This window comes from Copadichromis virginalis, linkage group LG14, assembly GCF_057382275.1.
Source record: "Copadichromis virginalis isolate Kocher_CV1m ecotype Utaka linkage group LG14, C_Virginalis_male_GT1.1, whole genome shotgun sequence".
In the NCBI taxonomy this organism is placed as follows: Eukaryota; Metazoa; Chordata; class Actinopteri; order Cichliformes; family Cichlidae; genus Copadichromis; species Copadichromis virginalis.
The window spans coordinates 3,019,185-3,042,772 of NC_140631.1; the positions used below are offsets into that span (position 1 = coordinate 3,019,185).

General features: G+C 41.3%; 1 protein-coding gene across 2 annotated transcripts in view; it reads right to left on the reverse strand.

The window, feature by feature from the left end:
- bcas3 (BCAS3 microtubule associated cell migration factor) overlaps positions 1-23,588 on the reverse strand; it is a 323,439-nt gene that overhangs the window by 21,293 nt on the left and 278,558 nt on the right. For both annotated transcript variants that reach the window (XM_085479043.1, XM_085479042.1), the window contains one exon: positions 7,742-7,918. In XM_085479043.1, the coding sequence (XP_085335169.1) occupies positions 7,742-7,918 (177 nt within the window). The remainder of the gene's footprint in view (positions 1-7,741; positions 7,919-23,588) is intronic.

The window sequence follows — 23,588 nt, forward strand, 5'->3', positions numbered from 1 at the left end:
GCAGTTTAGTTTCCATGTTTCCGTAATAGCCCAATTAATGAGGTTTTCTATTGAATGATTTATATATAATTGCAAAAAGAGGCTATTCATTTTTACACAAAAAAATTATTTCAAAAGATTAACCTATTTTTTTTCCTGTGCAGCTTGTTTGCATGACTTCAAGCTTGAAGAGCAGACACAGATCAGATACTTTGTCTCCAAGTCATGTCATTCACAGTCGGAACAAACCTGCTCGGTGCGTATGAACTTTGGTGACGTCACACTAAAATTTACAACTTAAGCGCTCCTTTGTCATCTCAACCTGCCATTTTCACTTCCAGTAGTGTCTTCTAAGTTTTCCCTGAATGTGTCTGATAATCTGAAAACGTGTTCCTTTTAACTGTGACAATATTATTCTATGTTGGAATTATAGTCCCAGAATTATTTTGAATTTGCTGGAGTGTTTGCATTATTTTTCACACAACCTCTAAATATAGTGCTGTCAACACTGGTTTTACTTATAAGCAAACGTTTTTGTTTTGCTGTGCTTGTAGGTTTTTTGCTTTTTTTTTTACTTTTTATTTTATTTATTTGAACAACTCACCTGTCCATTACGCATACAGTTTCTTCAGAATAACAGAATATAAAGAGAGTCACAAACTCAAGACAGTGAAATTAGAAAGAAAAAGGAACAAACAAATATATATATGTATAAAAATATAAATACATATAGAATAATAATTAGAAAAATAAGATAAAGTAAAACAAAAGAAAAAAAAGGAACCATGCCTGTGGTGTCAAACATTTCCATCGTTCATTTCACTTCTTTTTTTTTTTTTTTTTTGTATGCCCATCTTCATTCAGTTCAGTCTTTTTTTTCCTGTGCTTGTAGGTTTACTTTCAAAGACACTATCACGTCTACATAAAGGCATGCATTCCCAAAATAAGATCACAGCAGACTTAGATTTTAGCTGCTAAGTGGCTATCATATGTGATATAAAGCCCTTGGAGGTCACACTGACCTCAGAACAGGTCCTAATTAATAGTAAAAGCATTATATTTTTTTTGAACCACTCCACCGCTAACCACTGCTCCGCCACAGAGCCACGGCACAACGGTTAGTGCTGTTGCCTCATAGGAAGTCGGCTCTTGGTTCAAAGCCTGCCCGGGGCCTTTCTGTGTGGAGTTTGCATCAAATATGAAGCAGATAATACAATAAAGCAGTGTATAAATGTACTCGTAAGTGCTTTGAGTGGTCAGTACAACTAGCAAAATACTGTATAAATAACAGTGCACTGGGGGTTTATTTTTTTCCCTAAGAAGGTGGGTGTCATGGTGAGTGTGAGGTTATGTGTGAACCTGGTTGGCAAAGCCTTGATTGTCCCTGTGTATAGACTTGAATGTTGGTATATTGCACACAGCAATTCTAGTTTAAAACCAATAATTATGCAGCTGTCAGTTCACTGTATCACTACGAAGTCATTTCCCATTTAAAGGAAGCTCCAGTCTGCTGGGGCATGACAATGACAATAATGAGAGAAACTAGCATGCTAACGAGATAACGTGGTGAATATAAAGCTAAACAGGCAATAATCCCCTCTGAAAGAAGTCTGGTTTTATTCAAAACACTACATCTGAATGAGAAGCTCCAACTTTGGATTGTGCAAAAGTATCTGCAACTGCAATAGAGGCGAGACCCATATAAAAGATATCTGAAGAGTAGCAACACTCTTGCATAACGATTTGCAGCTGCCATCTCGAGTCCAGGCTGTCAAAAGTGCCGTTGTTTGAGCGCAGAATTTTTTAAAAAGCTACTTTCATGTCAGTAGCTTCTGGGAAGCTGTATGACTCTTTCCCTGCACAGACCTTCTGTTGGGGAATAGCTCATCATTTAAACTGCAGAGATGACAGCAGCAGTTTTCTCATCGTTACACAGAGGTACACTTTAACCAGGAGACATTTTTCTCAGTGTTTTGAAGACAAGATCCAAATCTGAAAATGTAACAGAAAAATAATGGGCCCATCAACCAATTATTGCCCACAGGGACTAATAACCAAAGCAATTATGCTGCTTTAGAAATGAGTAAGAGTAATGAGTAATGTATTACATTTTTCCAGTCAAGGGCCCAACACCAGTTAGATGCATACAGGAGATTACAGGCTCTTGGCAGTTGCCAGTGGCATTAGAACAAGAAAGCATTATATTTGATAGGTTATTGTAATATACAGTGCACATTCATCAAATGGTCCAAATGGAAAAAGAGCATGCTATTAAAGTGCAATGCTGTCTAGTGTAATATTGATTAGTAAATGGGGTGAGAGAGATAAGCAGCAAGGTGCCATCTCTTTAAGATAGTTACAAGTGCTAAAACAAACATGCTCCCATATGTTCCAGCAAACATACACACAGTTCCTTTGTTAGAGAGGAAACCCTCAATCTTCACCGAGTAAATACATCAACAGACATTTCCTACTTCAAACTTTCTTTATCTTTTAGAGATTTTTTCAAACACATACAAAGCAGCGCATGAGCCAATGTTTTCTCTGAAGTGATAACATCAGAGGTTCAGTGGAACTCTCCCAAAGCCTACATACAGTGTGTCACCCAGCCAGAGGCCTACAGTCGACGCTCCAACCAGCAAATTGCCAATTATTAAGTCAGGGTGACTGTTTGGATCACTGCCTGCAAGTTCATAAATAATAACATTTTTAGAGGTACAGCAGGCCAGTCACCTGGACAGAGTCACATGGGACACACACACACACACGTGCAAAAACATACAGAATGCACACATGTGTACATGCAAATTCAAGTAATTGCAAACATGTGCATACACTACAGAGAAAATTATAGACTGTTTTCCTGCTAATGCATGTATGTGAAGAGTATATAACTATAAAAAAAGTAAAGGCACACACTAACCTATTGTATATACATTTAGTATACACATACGCACACACAAGAGTACATTCGCACATACCGCTTAAAAATGAACATGTGGAAAGGGTAGTTAAAATTCATGCATACACTAACACCCAACCATTTACACAGAAACACACACACACACACACACACATAAGGAAGTGCACTCAGCCTTTTTGTGTTGATAAGGCTCCCCTAAATATTTGTGTTGAGTCGGGCTTTGAAAGAGCCAGCTGGGTTCTGGGCTGTTCAGACACTTTTGCTATTATTATCATTATTATTATTATCATTATTATTATTATTGTTGTTATTATTGTTACTCCCAGTTTCTTTGAGCTGGGCTCCAACAAACAGGGTTACATTTGACCTGCAGGGTGTGGGTGGTCCCCTGGACCCTTCCCTCATCAATCAAACAGGGTGAACTCAACACACAGTCTGTAGCAAAGTAACATGAAAAACAAATAATGTTCAATGATATTTGGCTATTGGTTACACCACTCTGTGCTATGATGATTATGTGAGTCATAAAGACTTAGTGCTCTATCTTGTGCTCATCACTCAGAGAACGTCTTGACATCAGATCAGGTATCAGATAAACAAAGCTGGACATCAAGCATTATATGAATTTTAATTGACAGAAAATGATGCTAAAACTGAATGTACTTTTATGAAGTGACTGTAAACAGGCTGTCATGAAGCCTTGTAAGTATGTAGATGGTGATAAAGTTTGAAAATTGATGTGGTTTGTTGAAGTACAATGTTTCAATTCAATTGAATTGTAAAGAGCATCAGTTCAGGCTGAGTTTCAGAATCAGAGCATTCTTCAGAATAATATACTTTCTTTAAAGCCTGTTAGCAGTTATTGCAAGTGTTTGGTCAAGTAATCATTGCTGCCCCTGGATTGGGAATCAATATAATAAAACTATTAACCTGCATTGATTCAAAATATGTTGCATGTATTGGCAACATTCTGTCGATTTGCCCAAACAGAGCAGAGACAGAGCACTATATGTACACGTGGCTTTTATTTCTACATACAGCATTCTGTATTTGAACTATTTTGTTCTTATCAAAACTGCTAGTACTGAGCCTGAAATACCCATCCACCACAGACACGATGAAAGCAAAAATGTAATCACAGCAGTTCATGTTGTTTTATGTACGTTTTACGGCCCCATATTAAACGAAGTAATAAAACAATGGCCCAGAAGCAAGTCACAGCTCCAAATTTGAAATGCTAACCTTTATTTAGCTCTAGTCAAAGGCTGTTTACCATGACACCTCACTGATTCAACTCATTATGGGACTGTTTTGATCTCCTGCTGTAAACATGGAACTGGGATCTCTTTCCTTGGAAAACTCTGATGCACAGCAAGTGACACAACAGCTACGAGCACTGGACACCAACGATGGAGACGAGATGAAAATACTCCACCACTTAAAAATATTGTGTACCGCATAATAACATGATGTGAGCAAATGAACACAACATGTGCCATTGTTCCTGCTCTCAGCTGAGATACACCAGGTTGTGTTTAGCAGTAGTCCACTGTCCATATGGCTTCAATGGAATTTATGTTGGGCAGGCACCAATAAGACAAATCTAATTAGCAACATTATATCATTGGAGCCAAATCTAATTTCAGTCCCAGTGTGTTTTAGTCGTCTCCCCTCCTCTTCTTCATCTTCTCTTCTCTCTCTCCCTCTGTCCATCCATCCATCTCTCTGTGTGAGTGTCACCTGCCCTCTGAGCTGGCGACGCTGGGTCTCGGCATTAGCGTGAGAGCCCTATTACACTGACTGGAGGCTTTGTTTTCCCTGTGAATCTGCGAAAGTGTATGTGTGTGTTTGTGTGTGTGTGTTCTCGAGAAGAATGTCAGAGAGATGGTGATTTGTTACATCAGCAAGCATTCCAGCCCTGAGACCCTCTGAGTGTGTGTGTGTGTGTGTGTGTGTGTGTGTGTGTGTGTGTGTGTGTGTGTGTGTGTGAGGAGACATGCAGAAAGGAAACACCATCGTTTGTGGCCGTACACCAATCCAAATATGCTTCAGTAGATTATCAGGGAGCAAACAGTTTTCAAAGACGGGAACAAAACTGTAATAAATATCAGTGGGAAGCATAAATAATAACACATAATGTGTTGACTGGTTGTGCATACAGGATAGAAAAGTTTGTAAAAATTTCACTCAGCAATTGTGCAGAAACATGTGCCACACGTGCAGGTGAGGTGAGAGTGTGTTTGCACTCATGTTCAAGGTCTATGTTAGCCACTCGGTGTCTAAGCACTGGGGCCACAGGTCCCAAGTAAATGGATTCTCTGTGCAAGATACCATCTGCTGCTGCTCATCTAACCCTCAGACTGACACACATGCACGTGCACCCCCCCACACACACTATAGACACACAATAGACATGGACAGGCACAGGACTCAGATCTTCTAAATCAGGGCTAAGAGCGCTTTTTAACATTTCTTGAAACAATATCACAAAGAATGAAGAAAGGCGGTCTCACTATAGTGAGCTCGTCTCGAATTAATATATGATCATTGAGAAGTTCTGGTGTCAGGCACACATATAGGTGAGTATACCTGCTGTTTGTTTTGTTTTAAATTATACTCGGGAATAATATTCATGCAGCTGATATGGAATCTGACTTCTACAGTCTGTACAGGCAAAATAAAACTAAATTCACCTTCTTGTCTGATTATTGTGAACTTTCCCAACAAAAGAACATTAGACAATATTCATGAGTTACTTTAAACAATGGAAACAATTAAAAGAATTTACATTCTAAAATTACATTTTAGTTACAATTCTGGTTGCTTTTCACATTGGTATATAAATGCCTGTAACGACAGTGTGGGCGTGGCATAGAAAAGGTCATAATGAGCTTTCAGAGTCAGTGACAGGGCAGATTTCAAAGGAACAAATATATCTTTTTCAGTACAAGAGTTTCAATAAAAAGTGCTCATTAAAAAAATGGTGAACTGTTCCTTTAAGCTTTTCATGTATAGCTTGTGTCAATACCGACCACTTGTTCAATAAACAGGTTATCAAACACACTGCACACTAACCAAGTTGGATGGCATCGTCAGAGCCAGGTTCCTTTTTCTTCCCTGGGAAACCACAACTTGTGGCCATCCCGGGCTCTCTCCTCCGTATAGTACAAACAAGAACATTTCCCATATGTTACAATGTAGAAGTGCTGCGCTATTAGATTAGCCTACAGAGTCTGAAGCCTCTCCGTCTCTATGAATGGATGGATGGAGGAACCAGCAAGTCCATCGCATTCCCTGTGGATGATGTCTTCATCGTGGCCGAAGGCGCAGGAAAGGGAGAGTGTGTGTATACGTCGCGGGCGTATTTTGATGTAATGTGATCAGTAATGAATTTTGTGTTGCATTAGGGGGAGTGGAGGGGAACAGAGGTGGTCGGGAGAGAATACCAGGGGGAACACGAAGCGACTGACTAGTAGTGTCCACGAGTCTCCGGCATCTAATCTAATGAAGAGACTCAGAGAGGGAGATGGGGGAGAGTGGTGGTAGTGGAGGTGGGGTCAGTAAAAAAGAGTGATGAGAAGAGAGAGAGAGAGAGATGCTACAAATGAGGTTAAGTCTGAACGGAGTGGGAGGACGGGGGTGGACTTGGTTGGATATGGCCAGGGATGTTTGGGAGGGGTGGGGTGGGCTGGGGGTTGATAGTCGATGCTAAATCCATTAGGGCCTTGTGACCATCGCACTCCCTTACCCCAAAACCCTCTGCACCCCCTCCCCCCCACACACATTTAAGTCAAAGGAGCTCTTGTTCACTTAAAGGGGGGGGGGGGGTTGGGTGTGTGTGTGTGGGGTTGGGGGGGGGGTTGAGCACGCTGTCGCTTCCTAAATGAGTTAACCATTTGGACTGTCAGGGCCAACAGCATGTCTGCTGCGCACACACACACACACACACACACACACACACACACACACACACACACACACACAGGAAGCCACAAACTAAAGCTGGTCGTGTGCTGATATGCCCTAACCTCGTACACACATTCAGACGAGCAGAACATCCTACAAGCTTTGAGGTAATCAATTTCTGGACCTTGAACTGAGAAGCACTGTATGCTGGAAGTCAGGCTACATAACAAACACTTAGCTGCACTGAAAACATCTCTAATGAGGTAAATACCTATGAGCAAAACAAAAGAAAGGAAAACACCCAGATGATCATTTTTGGTGCATGCAAATATGGATTTCTACAAAATCACGTAAAATTGCAATGCTCAGAATCATAAAGAATCTCAGTAACTCACAACGATGTGTTTCAGTGATAAGAAATATGTCAATTTCTGCCTGCTCATCACAGTGTGTTTACTGGATTTTGACTGTTTTAAACTCAGACTGCTGATTTTTAGAAAAATTCTAAGAAAGTCTATTTTACATTCTGCTAACAAGATACAAAATAACACTAAAAAACCTACAGAAACAGGAAAATGACTATTTGAGATGGGATCTTAGTGTTTTAGGACACACTTAAAACACTGTGAACTTTTCTTAGTGTTAGTCAGACATGATGAGGATAACTGCTTCCAGCTATTCAAGCATCACTTCCTCAGCTGTTCTGACTGGTAGGCACACTAAATGTCATAATCCTGCTTTTATTCTGATTTTTACCTTTTTATTTTCAAACAATATAAATAATTCCCGTTTATGTTAAATGGACCGCAGTAACACATTGTTCTTGTGGCAACATTTAACCTAAGGTGACAATTAAACAGAAAACGAATTAATGCTGATACACGATCCTGTGTGTGCAGCTGTGTTTTCGTGTGTTGTTCATCCTTCGCTTACCTGTGGCAGAGCCTACGATATCCCTAGAGGGGGACTCGGACATGGCGTCAGCCAGTCTCTCTCGCAGGCCTTCGTCGCTCGCATCTGCTGAGCCAACATTGTGCCGTGGCACGCCAAAGCTCTCTGGCCAGCTCCCGCATACCTCCAGCAGGGTTACGCCACGTCCATCAAATGGCCCTGCAAACAAACGCGCAGACAAACGCGGAGTTAAGATTCGCTTGATTACCAAATAGATTAGAAGATAGAACAATAACAGCTGTGCCAGTTGTGTAATGTAATTTGGAGATGTCCTGAGCTGATAAGCACAATGGGGATCCGGCCCCATCGTGACATTTTAAAGCTGTATTTATTTCTGTAATGTAATAAGATGTCATAAAAAGAAACATTTAATCAGACTTGCATCAGCAGATGCACAATATTTGGGATTAGAGAAACATACAAGCCAATTTAAAGCACAATCTACCTTTGTTCTTTCAGTATAATTATGTACGAATGCTTCGTTGTGTCAAATCTGTGTATTATATTATCTTTTCTCCTTTAATATATACATTTTAAAAACAAAATCTAATCGTGAAAATACTGCAGCTCTACTGCAAATGAAAATATTAAAACATGTTGCCATTTTCATATATATCACTCACATATCCGTCCTACAGCCAACGTAAATGAATCTGTGTTAACCCTGTAGATCAGCTGCTTTTGAGTCACACACACAGAAACTTGTAAGTACAACACAATCTTCATGCCTGTCAAACCAAATCCACACAGGCCGGTGCTGCATCTTAATCTTTCTCCTTTCTGTCTGTTGTATTTTCTGCAATCAGAGAGATCTTGCAGTTTGGAGCCAGAGAGTCTGCAACTTGCTCTGTGTGTGTGTGTGTGTGTGTGTGTGTGTGTGTGTGTGTGTGTGTGTGTGACAACGCAGGCAGCCAAGCAAGCAGGCATGCAGGCAGTCAAACAACTGTTTTATTCTATTAGTGTGTTCATTTGACTGGGTCATTATGCCTGCAAGCAGAGGTGATAAGGGAAGATTTAGCAGTGGTGTTGGTAAGGTGCTCCGGCGACTCATCACGCTAACGAACAAAACAAACACATGACCTCCTGGCTTCAAAGTCAGCTTATCATCATCATCAGTGCTGCATATCCGCATCTCTCTCGTTCTTGATGCCCAGAAATATGTTACAGACAGGAGTGCGAAAAAATCACTGAGTCTAACTAGCTTCATATTATCATTGTGACTGTTTGCTGGTTCAAAATCGTGTGCGAGTGGTGAAATGAACATTCGAGTAGTGAAACATTCAGGGATTAAACAAAAAGTGCATCTAGAGGATGAACTTGGATACTCAGCATAAAGACCAGAAACGCAGCAACTTCAAGGGCTGAAAAATCAAGTTCACGTAAAAGTGTCACTGCAGTTCCTCTAATGGCCACTTGGGGCTCCCTCCAAAAGTGAGGCAATCTCAGAGATTTACAGAATCAAAAAGCATGTTCGCACCTCAGAACAGAAAATGTTCTCTATGGATAAATCCTGTATTTGGTTTTTTTTTTAAAAGCTGAACTAAGGATTTTGTAAAGCCACAATGAGGTGGGAAAATAATTTAAGACTACCCTACAAAGAGCACTACAGAAATGAGTAGAGATGGCTATAAATGACAACATGAACTCCAGCTGTACTGCCCCTCAAACAGGATTTAAAAGACATGAAGATCTATTCAGTTTTGTAGTTTTTCAACTGTCCTTTCGAGCTACAGAGGACCAAAATTACCTAAAAAAACTGAACGAGACTGATATTTATTTTAACAGGTAGAAAGTGAACTTTGAGCTTTGAATCAGTCACATACATAAGAAATGTGTTGGTAGTGGCAGGTTAGATTTTGGTCTGAGCTTAGTATCTGTTAAGGCCATTTGGAGACTCCAACAAATCGCTTTGTCAAGCTTCATCACAGCTTCTACAAACTTTAGTGCAAAACAGTTCATCCACCCAACGTCTGTCCAAATGTTGAACTGGTAACACACACACACACCATATGATCAGTGCTTACACAGATCCTGCCATTTTACACAATCCCTGATTCCAGCAACTGTTACAGTATAAATAAGTATTGGTATCTCATTTTTTAAAGGAGTTATTGCACATCTTTTTGTTTTTGACAAAAAAAACATCTAAAATGTTACTGAGTTAAAAAAAATTCAAAACACCCCACACAAGAAACACAGGGAACTAGTTCAGCACTAGATAATTACATTCGCCTCAGAGGATTAATAAAATAAGTTCAGTAAATTAAGTGAAACTTTAATGAGCTCCTTGGAGAAATCTGCGTGAAATTTAGAGAACTCATGACACTAAAGGCTTCATGACTTGAAACACCCCTGACCTTTGTCTGTTCAAAGTTAACACAAAGAAATCCTTTGGGTTAATAAATTTGCTGAACAAATCTAAAAAGGATGAATGCTGCTTCACACTTCTTCTACACACTCTGATTTAGACAAGTGGACACATACAGGGAGGTTTCTTAGTGGTCTTGTGGGTATCAGGAAAACCCCAATGAGACACAGACAGGATGGGATCAAAGGAAAAAGTGAAGACCAGGACAGAAGAGATCTTTGTTTTCTTGGAAAGATTAACATCCAATCCGTGTGTCCAGGCTTCAAGTACAGAAGAAACAGATGGATATAGATAGATCACTGGTAAATATGAAAACGAGGACCGATATGTTAACACAAGCAGCTTCTGGAGAGGGTAAATAAATTCAATCAATTGTTTGTTTACCTGCTAATGCCACACTTTGTTACACTCAATTGAAAGAAGTGCATCCAAAGATTAAAATTCATATCACGTTATCATCATTGACCCCATAAAGCCACCAGACTTGTGTGAACATCTTGGGAAAAAATGATCTAATGAAAGCGTAACCGTTTGGCAATCCCATGGTCAGCTGGTGATTTTAGTGAGTTGTATCTTTATAAGCAATGAGGCACACTCTGCTCTGCAACACTAAGCTCTTTACAACTACAAAATTCAATTCAGCCTTTACAAAGACACACTCACAACCCAGTTATCCAGCATCAAATCCAGCAATGTGCAAAGCATAATAACATCTCACCTCTATTGCAAAACACAGGCTTTTACAAAGGTTTGAAAGTAAGGCTCGGGGGAGCTTCAGGAGAATCTGTGCAAAACGATCCATCGGTGCAACACGCATAAACACACAAGCCGCTGCTGAAGTGAAGTTATCAGGAAGCTAAGCCGCCGTGTGTGTGTGTCTGATTGTATGCTTTTGCTCAGTGTTATCAGAGCAGGGAGAACGGAGGCTCGTGTAACCTCTCGCCTCAGCATTAGCACCTGTCACTGGCCTACAGCGGAGCTGAGATCTGCCAGGCCTCAGGATGCACATGCACACTCAACCACACATGCACACAGACGCACACAACAAACATGCAGTGTACTTTAGGGTTCTTGCAAATTTGTCACACTTAAATGTTTTCAGATTACCAAAATATGTTGTATTTTATTTTTTATATGAAGTGTGACAAACACGCAAAAAACTAAGAAATCAGGAAGGGAGCAATACAGGAGTACATAGCCGTCTGCTTCCTGATAGCAAGTGAGCCAGGCAGATCAAAGGTTTTGACTGGTGTGGCTTTTCTGGATGATAAGAGCATGGCAGAAGGTTAGGAGGAGCTTTAGGTTTATCAGGGCAGGCTTTGACCAATATCGGTATTTGAAGGCCAATAGCTTTAGGCTGAAACGACCAATGATAGATGGCAGAGAAGCTCAGAAGGTATAAATCTCTTCAACAGTATCAGCAGACCTGTTTTTCTTTTTTGGGAGAAAACTATTTGCGTCTGCTTCTTACGAATGATAAAGTTCCCTCTCTTTGTGTAAAAATGTAACATTCAATTATAGCTAATATGAGGCTTTACTGCTAAGACAAATTTGTCCCGTCATAATATACAGTTATTTCAGTGCAACATTTCCTGTTTCCCTGTCAACTAAAAAGTAGACTGTATTTTCTGCTAAAAAGACTGTAACTCTGAAAATGACCCCTTTCCCTTCACTAAATGCACGTGTTAAAGCCTCACGTGAGCCTAAGAATGCATTGTTTCCACAAAACGGACTGTGGATTTTGTCCATCATCACACTGACCACATCACTGTACTCAAAAACTTTTTAAATGCACACATGGGAATGCAACTGGTCATTTTTTTGAAAGAAAATCTTAAACCATTTATATTATAGTTATTCTCTCCTTTAGTTTTCGGCTTCGGCTGTCCACATTAGGTGATCTGAACTCACGTTGGAAATAAGTTATGATTAAATCATTCCATAAAGTGTGTGTTTATCACTACTGCTCTAGATCACTAAGGTCACTGACACTAAAGAAAACAAGCAATGGCTCAACATTAGCTCACGTTACCTAACTAGCTCTCATGTTTCTCGTTGACAATGAAGAATTTCTTAACTTTCACCCCTAAATGATACTTATTGACTAATTTGTGCTAAAAAAGCAAAACTGTCTATACTTTCGCGCACTTTCATCCTGATCTGTGCAAACACTGGCAGAGTTCTAACTTTGTTGTTTTAATGAAGTAATACTGTGCATACCGTCTTTATTTTAAATGCAAATTTAATTAATACAACTTTATCTTTTCACTGTGTTTTTATAAGCAGCACAAGCATCAGCATGTTTTTATTGACCGCTGACCTCCATTTTTTAATTTCTGCCTGTAAATCTTTGGAAATGAAAAGATGATTCAGTGGCTGGAGGAAGATTGTTGTTGTTCACTCATGATGTTAAACCCAGCAGGATTAAAAGCCACTCTCCACCCAGCTGTTAGCCCTCACATACTGGCCCTACTTATCCCTCCAGTCAGTGCTACTTTACTTAAAGATTTAATCATGCTGCAACAGCATGCGTGCACGTCACAGTCACCTCTCAAAGAGATACGCCAGAATGAGTGCTTTAAAATATTACTGTAGACCGTCAAACTGAGGATGTTTACTGAGATTAGATGCAGCAAAACAAAAACAAATTCATTTTAAGCTTTTAATGTCCACCAAGTCTCCAGTTATCAGTTTAGGGTAGGGGAAGGTTCACATCTACCCCTTTATGTGGATTTTTTTTTTTTTTTACCTATCTAAATCAGGGGTGTCAAACTTGCGGCCCAGGGGCCACTTGCAGCCCGCGTCACCCCTACTTGCGGCCCATACATTGACGTGAAGAAATATAATGCAGTTTGTCCCTTGAAGTGACTTTTTTTGTTTGTTGTCCAGAGTTATGTTAAAATAAGTTCTTTAAAAAGCCAAAAATGATTGAATATGGAGACGATATGAGCAGAGAGCACAAACATGCTGAGGGATCGGCTGTGTTAGTTCACTGACAGAGTCACAAATAAACAATAATGTCTGCAGTTTGATTTGGTTAAATATGAACAAAATGATAACAGACGCGCCGCCACGTGTGAGGACAGAAGGAGAGGACCAGTGTGTTTATTTGGTCGTTCGATGAAAGGCTTCAGTTAGTTTAAATCTGCGTTCGCAGTTTTGTCTTCTTATACAATAGTTCAAATCTAAAACAAACAAACAAAACACGGCATTTTGGTAAATATTTGTGGGTGTTTTTTTGTTTGTTTTGTACTACTTGAAAACTAAAGTGGGCCTCCGGTGAGATGGCCACAGCAATGGCCCACAGCTCATTTAAGTTTGAGACTCCTGATCTAAATGGAAATCACATAACAAAACTAATCCTGTTTTTAGTTTCACTAAAGTAAAAAAGGGAAAGAAAAATAAAACAAAATAAATAAACTGTCTGTTGTTTTCAGATTAAATTGTGCAGGTATGGAAAAAAGGCTCAGAGTAAAAGAATTGCTATGGCTGGATGACAATAACCAATCAGAGCAGAGCAGCCCTATAGCCGGTCATATCTATTACCAATGTTTTTACTACTGCGGGTGCTATGTAAAGAAATGAGAATAGTAATCTATATCTTAACCTAATTGTCTTGTTGTAAATGATTCTTATTTGCAAGCCATCGCACTTTGCAGTAAATCTAATCTGGTGGCTTTTCCACCCTTTGTGTCAGGCACCAAAAACATCTTTAACTGTGAACCCAGTTTACAAATGAACTCGCCCTTTAAAGGAGAAACAATACTGAAAACGTGTCCTCATTTAAAGGTTATGAAGCTTAAGTGAGTCTCACATGGTTGAACTCCAGTCACACGTACACGCACAGACATGCAAACACACACACAAATGTATAATGTCCTGAGTGCTCATGCCACTGTTTCTGGGTTACCTGTGCAGTAAAGGGCCTAATGCCTAGTTAGCGCTAATTCAATTAGGCTTTACTGCAAGGGGGCTGGTTGAACTAATTCCTTTATTATGGTGCTGTATAATATGTAACAGTGTGAGTGTGTGTGTGAGATTCAGTGGTGGTACTGAGAATTCAGACACTGGGAAAACACACACAGTCTGTTACCTACAAACAGATCATAAATCAGCTCTGCTGGGATGTACGTTCAGTTATATATTTATGAGGCACATGTCTAGAATCTAATGTTATTCAATACCACGGCTATGCAGCAAATCCTGTTTTTGTCTTAGGACAGCCAGTATCTGGTGAGACTGGGTCAGAAGTGTCACTTCAAACGATGGTCATTTACAACAGCAGGTATGATTTTGGAGCACATTTCACTGGGAGGTTTTATCTTCACTTTCTCTTAATTGCTGCACAAACTGGTGACAAAAAAGGAACGAATCAAACAAAATTTGATTAATTTTACTCAAATCTCATTTTCTACTGACTCCATAGTACAATTTTGGAAATAGCCTGGATTTGATACTGAAAAGACATTTCATGCACACAAACTGACTGAAACACAGCTTGAATGCAAAGGTTTAACAAAGGTGCCCCATGCCTTGGATTAACTGGTAAAGCCATTCATCCAGTCACCTATTTTAGCTGTCAAAAGTAACTGGACAAACTAGCCCATTATCAGAAAACATTTAACAAGTTTGATACAGACTGTTTTCTTTATATGATCAACATTATGTTTTTATTGCTGAGCTGAGTTGTAATTGGATTTTTTGAAACAGGGCTGCTGCAAATTAAAACATTAATTTATACCCAAATACAGCATCATTTACATTCTATGGCTTTAACTTGGCCAAAACCCACTTTTAATAAACTATCACCCATACATTCTGGGATGACTATGCTGTGAACACATACTGACATCCCTTTGGGCTGTGTGTCTGTGCGCCTACCAGAGAAAGACTGAGAGAGGGTCACTGATATCCTCGGGGAGACACAAAGTGCTAGCTAGCTGGCAGAGTAGGTTTGTGGTGCAGGGTTAGTGTTAATGGAGATGTAAGCTCACAGGATTAGCACCCACCCATAGGTAGGTAATATGGGAGTGCGTGCGTGTGTTCTTGACAGGCAGGGTCTTTCTTTCATTACATTAAGGCCAGTGCTTCTAAATCATTTACTCCCTTTTACTCCCTTTGCAGTCTCAGTGGTGTCAGCTAAGTGTTAGTAATCTCCATCAATACCACGGTCTACCTTAAGGCACTTTACTCACTGCTACACACACACACACACACACACACACACACGTATATACGAAAACATACAGTATTCAGACGTGAGGATGCATTAACCTGTGTGTAGTTAATTGAGTCCACTGAATACCCGACACACACACACACTATCTCGTTCTCTCTCGCACACACACATGCACACACACATGCACACACTACCACCCACTAAGTTAATTTGAGGTGTTCCAAATTAGACGCCACTTCTTTGCTCAGTATGAGGTTTTAAGTAATCTATGGTGTCCTTCTTGGCATCATCTCCTCCCATGTTCACATGCGACCAAACAGAGGTTTCCTTGAAGCCCAAGTCTGACCTACAACTGATCAAAAGTTGTAATAATAACGTTTGTTGCAGATTTCTGTCAAATGTCAGCCTGAGACCCAAACGACTGAAATGTTTGTACAGCATGCAGTGCCATATTTATTGTAGGGTACTTTTAAACCCAAAACCAGATTATGAGGATAGTTACAGTTACAGTTCAAGCGATCACAGATACTGTTTAGACAGCCAATCAGAATTATAGTTAGAAACTTCCAAAAATATGCCTTTGCATTGGTGAAACAAAGTCTGATTTTGAGAACATGTGGCACAAGACAATGACAAGTACGAAACAAATCTTTTCAGGGTTGAAATATGAGGCCACAAACAGGAAGCAGCGGCAAACAGTCAGATGTTTATGTGCGACTCGCACAAACAGAAACACGAACGCTCAAGTGGGACATGAAATAGATTTATGTGGCAGATAAAATTTGGAGTATATTTCTGACTCACGCCTACTGCAGATTTAAAGAGCCAAGGAAGAGGAAAATAATTGTGCTGATAGAGAACAGCTGACTGTGATTAGGGGACTTACTGTACTGACATGCTTGTTTGGCACATATAGAGTAAAAATAGCACTGCTTTCTTTTTTGCCAACCTGTTGGAAAGAGCTTTGTGTCCAAATCGGGCAGGCAGTCGGTCATGCTGCATGGCTTCAAATCAAATCAAATCAAATCAAATCACTTTTTATTGTCACATCACATGTGCAGGCACACTGGCACAGCACATGCGAGTGAAATTCTTGTGTGCGAGCCCCACAAGCAACAGAGATGTGCAAACACAACAACACAAACGAGCAAAATACAAGAATGGCCAACCTGAAACTAATAAACATATGTACAATATATAATAGTGTATGCATTTCTGGATGTGTATACTAAATATTTTCCTACGTGTGTGTGTGTGTGTGTGTGTGTGTGTGTGTGTGTGTGTGTGTGTGTGTGTGTATACACATTTTTACAAATTAAATAGTAAAAAAATAAAAATAAAATAATAATAATAATAATAAAATATATAAAATATACAGAGTTGAATATGTGCAAAACAAGTGGCATTTATATACAGTGTGGAGTGCATAATGTTAAAGTTCCAGTAGTGAAGCTGAGGTGTCTATGACGTGTTCAGCAGTCTGATGGCCTGGTGGAAGAAGCTGTCTCTCAGTCTGCTGGTACGGGACCGGATGCTGCAGAACCTCCTTCCTGATGGAAGCAGTCTGAACAGTTTATGGCTGGGGTGACTGGAGTCCTTGATGATCCTCCCCGCTTTCCTCAGGCACCGCTTCCTGTAGATGTCTTGGAGGGAGGGAAGCTCACCTCCAATTATCCGTTCAGAGCACCGCACTACTCGCTGGAGAGCTTTGCAGTTGTAGGCGGTGCTGTTGCCATACCAGGTGGTGATGCATCCAGTGAGGATGCTCTCAATGGCACAGTGATAGAAGGTCCTGAGGATGCGGGGGCTCATGCCGAATCTTTTCAGTCTCCTGAGAAAGAAGAGGCGCTGCTGCGCCTTCTTCACTGTTTTGTTTGTGTGTACTGACCACGTAAGATCCTCAGCCAGGTGTACGCCAAGGAACCGGAAGCTGCTCACTCTCTCCACAGCAGCGCCGTTGATGGTGATGGGGGTGTGTACTTCTCTGCACCTCCGGAAGTCCACTATCAACTCCTTTGTCTTTGCGACGTTGAGGGTGAGATGGTTGTCTTGACACCAGTGGGTCAGGGCGCTGACCTCCTCCCTGTAAGCCGTCTCATCACCGTTGGTGATAAGACCCACCACTGTAGTGTCGTCCGCAAACTTCACAATGATGTTGGAGCTGTTAGTGGCTGTGCAGTCGTAGGTGTAGAGTGAGTACAGGAGAGGGCTCAGTACACACCCCTGTGGAGCACCAGTGTTCAGTGTGATGGGGGATGAGGTGATGCTGCCCAGTCTGACCACCTGGCGTCTGTCAGACAGGAAGCTAAGGATCCAGCTGCAGAGGGAGCTGCTCAGTCCTAGATCCTGCAGTTTCCTGTCCAGCTTCGAGGGAACGATGGTATTGAATGCTGAGCTGTAATCTACAAACAGCATCCTCACATACGTGTCTCTCTTCTCCAGGTGTGACAGGGCAGTGTGTAGTGTCAGGGCTATGGCATCATCAGTGGACCTGTTGTGGCGGTATGCAAACTGTAGAGGGTCCAGTGAGTCGGGTAGTGCAGAGCAGATGAAGTCCCTGACCAGCTTCTCGAAGCATTTGCTTACGATGGGGGTCAGGGCTACAGGTCGCCAGTCGTTCAATGAGGAGATGGTGGAGGATTTGGGTACAGGGACGATGGTGGCCATTTTGAAGCAGGCTGGGACTACAGACAGAGAGAGGGAAAGGTTGAAGATGTGCGTGAACACTCCAGCCAGCTGAGCCGCGCATGACCTGAGGACGCGGCCGGGAATCCCGTCCGGACCAGTAGCTTTGCGTGCGTACACCTTCCTGAAGCACTTCCGCACATCCTCCTCAGACACAGTGTGCGCACTGACGTCATCCGCGGTGCGCACACTGTCCGGTCTCATGGTGTTCGCTGTGTCGAATCTAGCGTAGAATACGTTTAGATCCTCACACAGAGAGGCCGTGGTCTGCGGTGTGCTGGTTTTCCCTCTAAAGTCTGTGATCGTGTTTAGTCCCTGCCACATACTCCGAGGGTTGTCAAACTGTTGTTCCACCCTGTCCCTGTACTCACGTTTGGCTGCTTTGATCGTCTTCCGGAGTTGGTAATGTGCGTGTTTGTAGTCCGATGTGTTCGCGGCTTGTGCCTAGGTCTTTTAAAGGTTCTGCTGCGCTGATGATTGTTGCAGGAAAAGATGGCGTGGAGGTGAAACGAGTAGTAAAATTAAGGTTGCCTGAGTAAAATGTCTTGATGCAGCCTCAATCGTCCATCCTCGGAAGATTTGAGCAAGAATTCTGAATTGTATCGCTGCTGCTGTGACACGTCTTTCCGAGTGTTGTTTCCTTCCTGTGATTTTTCAACCGCCATGCTGCCGAGTTCCAATTCTAAGATGTCAGTGTCGTCCTAACTGTGTCACAATCTATCATGCTTTTCCTTGGCATATGTTGTTATTCATTTTATGTCCTTGAAGAGGTGCAAAATTTAATAAGAAAATGTAAAACACAACATTTCACTTCATGGAAAGGGTACGGGTAAACTTCTGCTTCTACATGAAACAGTACACACAGTGTAGTGAAAAAGTATTTGTCCTGATTTTTTTTTAATATTTACCACACTTCTATGTTTCATATCATTAAGAAAATGTTAATATTAGACAAAGTTCTCATCTTTTAGGAACCCTTTGAATTTTCTTTCTAGCCCAAAATGAGGATTATGATAATGTGAAGCGCACCTGTGCATGTTCAGACAGAAGTGCCTTGTGAGTGCCGTGCCTTGCCTATCATACACCAAATCGGTTTAAAGCCAGGTCTGTCTTGGAAATGAGATTTTTAATCTCAATGAGATTTTTTACCTGGATAAATAAAGGACTAATAAAAAAGCGCAACTTCTCTTCCTTCTGAAACCATCTGAATTTTGTCTCTAGCACAAATAGTAATGGAGTTAGGGTAAATTACAAAATGCTTGTAAAATCGACGGGTCAACAGGTCCTTGGTAAATACAGGGTTAAGGTGATGCCACAGCATCTCAGACTTCAGTCCAGAGTTTTGATCAGTTCACTCTGAAACCTTCATTTTGTTTTTTGTTTTGTTTTGTTTCCAATACATTAGTTTAATTAAAATGTTCATTTTCTTATTCTTGAAAGAAGAAAGCAGTAGCTTAATTTGGCAGCAACATAGCGAATATAAATCAGCCTAAAGGAAGTATTATTTGTTGGCTGCCCACGTCCTGAGCCTGTACCACAAATTTCTTTCTGTTTAAAGGGAGTTTTTCTGGGGTTTTCTTTCTAATAGTGTAAAGTACCTGAATTTAATTCAATTAAGGATTAAAAGTGTGCACCGTTATGTTCTCTCAAAAATCAGCAAAATTAAGTTGGCGATTAACATGCCAAACTTAACTAATGCTGAGTTATAAGTAAAACAAATGGTGATTATTGTAAAATATTTAATTCTGATGAAAAAATGAGAGCTCTATGCTGTGGAACTATTGGCATGCCGTGCTTAATTTGTCTATTAAAATAAAAAGTCTGCAATCAAATCTGGCAAAAGACCATTATGATTTCAATAAAGACACTTTAACACAGGGGTGGGCAACTCCAGGCCTCGAAGGCCGGTGTCCCTGCAGGTTTTAGATGTGTCCTTGAACTAACACAGCTGATTTAAATGGCTAAATTAGCTCCTGCAGTTCTCCAGAGGCCTGGTAACGAACTAATCATGTGATTCAGGTGTGTTGACCCAAGGTGAGATCTAAAACCTGCAGGACACCGGCCCTCGGGGCCTGGAATTGCCCACCCCTGCTTTAACAGCTAATTAATTCAAGGTTCAAGGCTCTTTATTTGTCACATGCATAGTTATACAAGTATAACACACAGTGAAATGTAGCCTGACACGCTCCTCGACATGTGCAAAAATTGGGGGGGGGGGGTGTAGAGGAAGAACATTATACATATATAGTATATACACTGGGTGAATGTGCAGCAGTAGCAGCAAGCAGGTGAATTCTGTACATTAATATGAATAGACATCTGACTATTTTACAGGATAGACAATATAAACATATTTAAAATTAAAGGAATTGAAATGTACATTGTGCCTTGGTTTAGTGTCTGGAAGAGTCCTGTCTCAGTCAATTATAGATGATGTGAGAGGGCGGGTGTGTGTGTTTAGGATGGCTTGGGGATAGAAGCTCCTCTTGAGTCTCTCTGTCCTTGCCCGGAAGATGCGGAACCTTCTACCAGATTGCAGAAGTTGGAACAGTTTGTTGCCAGGATGGGACGGGTCCTTCAGTATCTGCGCTGCTCTAGTCCGGCATCTCCTGGTGTAGGTGTCCTGAAGCGGGGGGAGAGCAATCCTGCAGCAGCGTTCTGCTGTACGGATCACTCTCTGGAGAGCTTTTTGGTCCTTCACACAGCTGTTCCCGAACCACGATGTCATGTTCTGTGTGAGGATGCTCTCCACAGCGCCTGTATAGAAAATCCTGAGGATCTTTGGAGAGACCCTGAACTTCCTCAGTTGTCGTGGGTGGTACAGGCGCTGCCTAGCCTTTTTGGTCTGGACCTGAATGTGGGCAGCCCATGTCAGGTCTGAGGAGATGTGGACACCAAGATACTTGAAGGACTGCACCCTCTCCACTGGAGCTCCATTGATGATGATGGGCTTGTAGTCTCTGTGCTGACTCCTTCTGAAGTCCACCACCAGCTCCTTGGTCTTGCTGACGTTCAGCTGGAGGTGGTTGTCCTGGCACCACGATGCCAGATTCTTCACTTCATCCATGTAGGCCGCCTCATCGTTGTTGGAGATGGCACCCAACACCACTGTGTCGTCAGCAAACTTCACAATGGTGTTGGAGCCGTGGGTGGCCACACAGTCTGAAGTGTAGAGGGAGTAGAGCAGTGGTGAGAGGACACATCCCTGAGGTGCTCCTGTGTTGATGGTGATGCTGTTGGAGAAGCACCTGCCCACCCTCACCACCTGAGTTCTGCCAGTGAGGAAGTCCAACACCCATGCACACAGACGGCTGTTAAGTCCCAGATCCCTCAGCTTTGTGAACAGTCTGCAGGGCACTATTGTGTTAAACGCTGAACTGTAATCAACAAACAGCATTCGCACATAGTTACCCTGTTTCTTGTCCACATGGCTGAGAGTGGTGTGTAGGACGTGGGCGATGGCATCCTCTGTGGATCTGTTGGCGAACTGCAGCGGATCTGTGGTGTCTGGGATGGCGGAGGAGATGATGTTCTTCAGCAGCCTCTCAAACACCTTCATTACTACTGAGGTCAGTGGCCGGTAATCGTTCAGGGATGAGGGTTTGCTGTTCTTGGGCACAGGGATGATGGTGGATCTTTTGAAGCATGTGGGGACCACAGACTTCGCCAGGGACTCGTTGAAGATGTAAGTGAACACACCTGATTGCTACTCTGGTTGGTTGGTTGGTTATAGTGCCCATATTGTGTGCTGAAACTTTACTTCATTGTCTTTAGTCTAAATGACATTTTACTTGTCTAATTCACTAATTAACTAATGATCTGCATGATAGCACATCATTAAAATCTGAGCAGATATTAGGTCGATTGAAATGACGCTCTATCGTACTGACATCATTTTTGTGATTTAAAACAAAAAAGAAACATTATTAGAAATGTTTTATCAGTTCTTGAAACTACACTGCAGATAAACAAACAACCAAAGTCATCATTTTGCCTCACTCAGCGTCATCGCAGAGCCAGTACAAAGCATCTTTCATCTGGTCAGAGACGTGGCGCCCACACAACTAAAATTCCCTTCTGGGCGCTAGACATTGTTTTCCATCAAACCAAAACAAAGATTGGGGAGTGTACACTTCACAGTGCTAGCATGGCCAGCTAATTGATTTCAGGCTGGATCGTGTTGCTGTGTAATGGAGCAGGCTAACGTGATGATGAAGCTGGGATGGTCATGGTGATGACTTTCACAGGGGCTCCAGCCTCATTTGTTTGTTTGACAGGCTGCAGGGTTGTGTGTGTGCGGGTGTGTTTCTCCATTTGGCATAAAGAATATGGATTAAGCTGTAGAGGTGACAGATGATATGTTTACAGGAGAATGTTTGCTTTCTGCACGATATTCAATTACAGGGTTTGTGTGTGTCACCGCCTGTGTGTGTAAGTGTATGTGACTATAAGTGTGTGTGCATGCCCAGTCATTTGTGTGTTACAGACTGTGTGTGAAAGGGTCACAGGCCTTTATCAATCACACAGAATTTGTTCACTTCCTTCCTCGCCGTCATTCTTTCGCCTTGATTCTAATATTTTTTCTGGGAAGTAGTCCAATCCAAATATAAACTAGTGTTATCCACTGTTTACTGGAGATGCAATGCAGCACAAATAAATACCCTTAGTGTTATTTACAAAACTGACTTACTCATACACAATCCACCCCGTCCTCCAACCTCCATAACTGGGTAGAAATAAAGCATAGTGTTCTATGATGCCACAATAGGTCCCCATAAGAAATGAAAAAGAGGCAGTGGTCATTTATTCAAAAGCCCGAAATGAAAAACTGTGGCATTTAGTAGGCACTCAGACAGAAAACAGCTCTGTATTAAAACAACACAAAGGGCTGGATTGGTGCAAGCAAACTGTTTAGGGCTGCAGTAAGAAAAAAAAGTGAAATAGGATCCAGGAAAGCCAATTTGAGTAGAAGATATATAAGTCTGAAAGGCCTATCAGATAGCAGCACATTGCACAGCTGTTTAGATCACTATTAGACACAATGTTACACTTTTGGAATGTTGTTACAGTGACAGTAACTGTAACCTTTGGTAGGTTGATTACACAGCAAACAGCAGAAATATTGTGTTCCTGTTAAAGTCAAAGTAAGCTACCACGAATGTGGACTTTTCACTGGATGATCCAGTACGTGGCCGTATGATGTGCCACTGTGACCAGGCTCTAATTTTTTTCAATTGATGTTTCACTTTGTAGCAAATGTTATACCCTAATATGAGCTAATCGTCTAGCTTGTACTTGCATGTTGTTATTACTTAAGTAATCCATATTAGATGAAAAGCTTTGTTAATGGCAGTGCATTTAACTCACTTCTTTTGGAAGTATCCCACACGCGTCGTTTAGCTTCATACATTCACATACATTTATGCGTAGTTTTCTAGGGATTCAACTTTTGTGCTTGAGGAAGATTCAAGTTAGTGTGCACATTTCCTTTAACATAGACTGTGTATTATAGTGTCTGTAATAAAGTGTTGTGATCAGTGGTACTGAAGTCTAGATGAATCAGCACAAAGAGGAGTCCACTGTCTGAGGCCATAAAA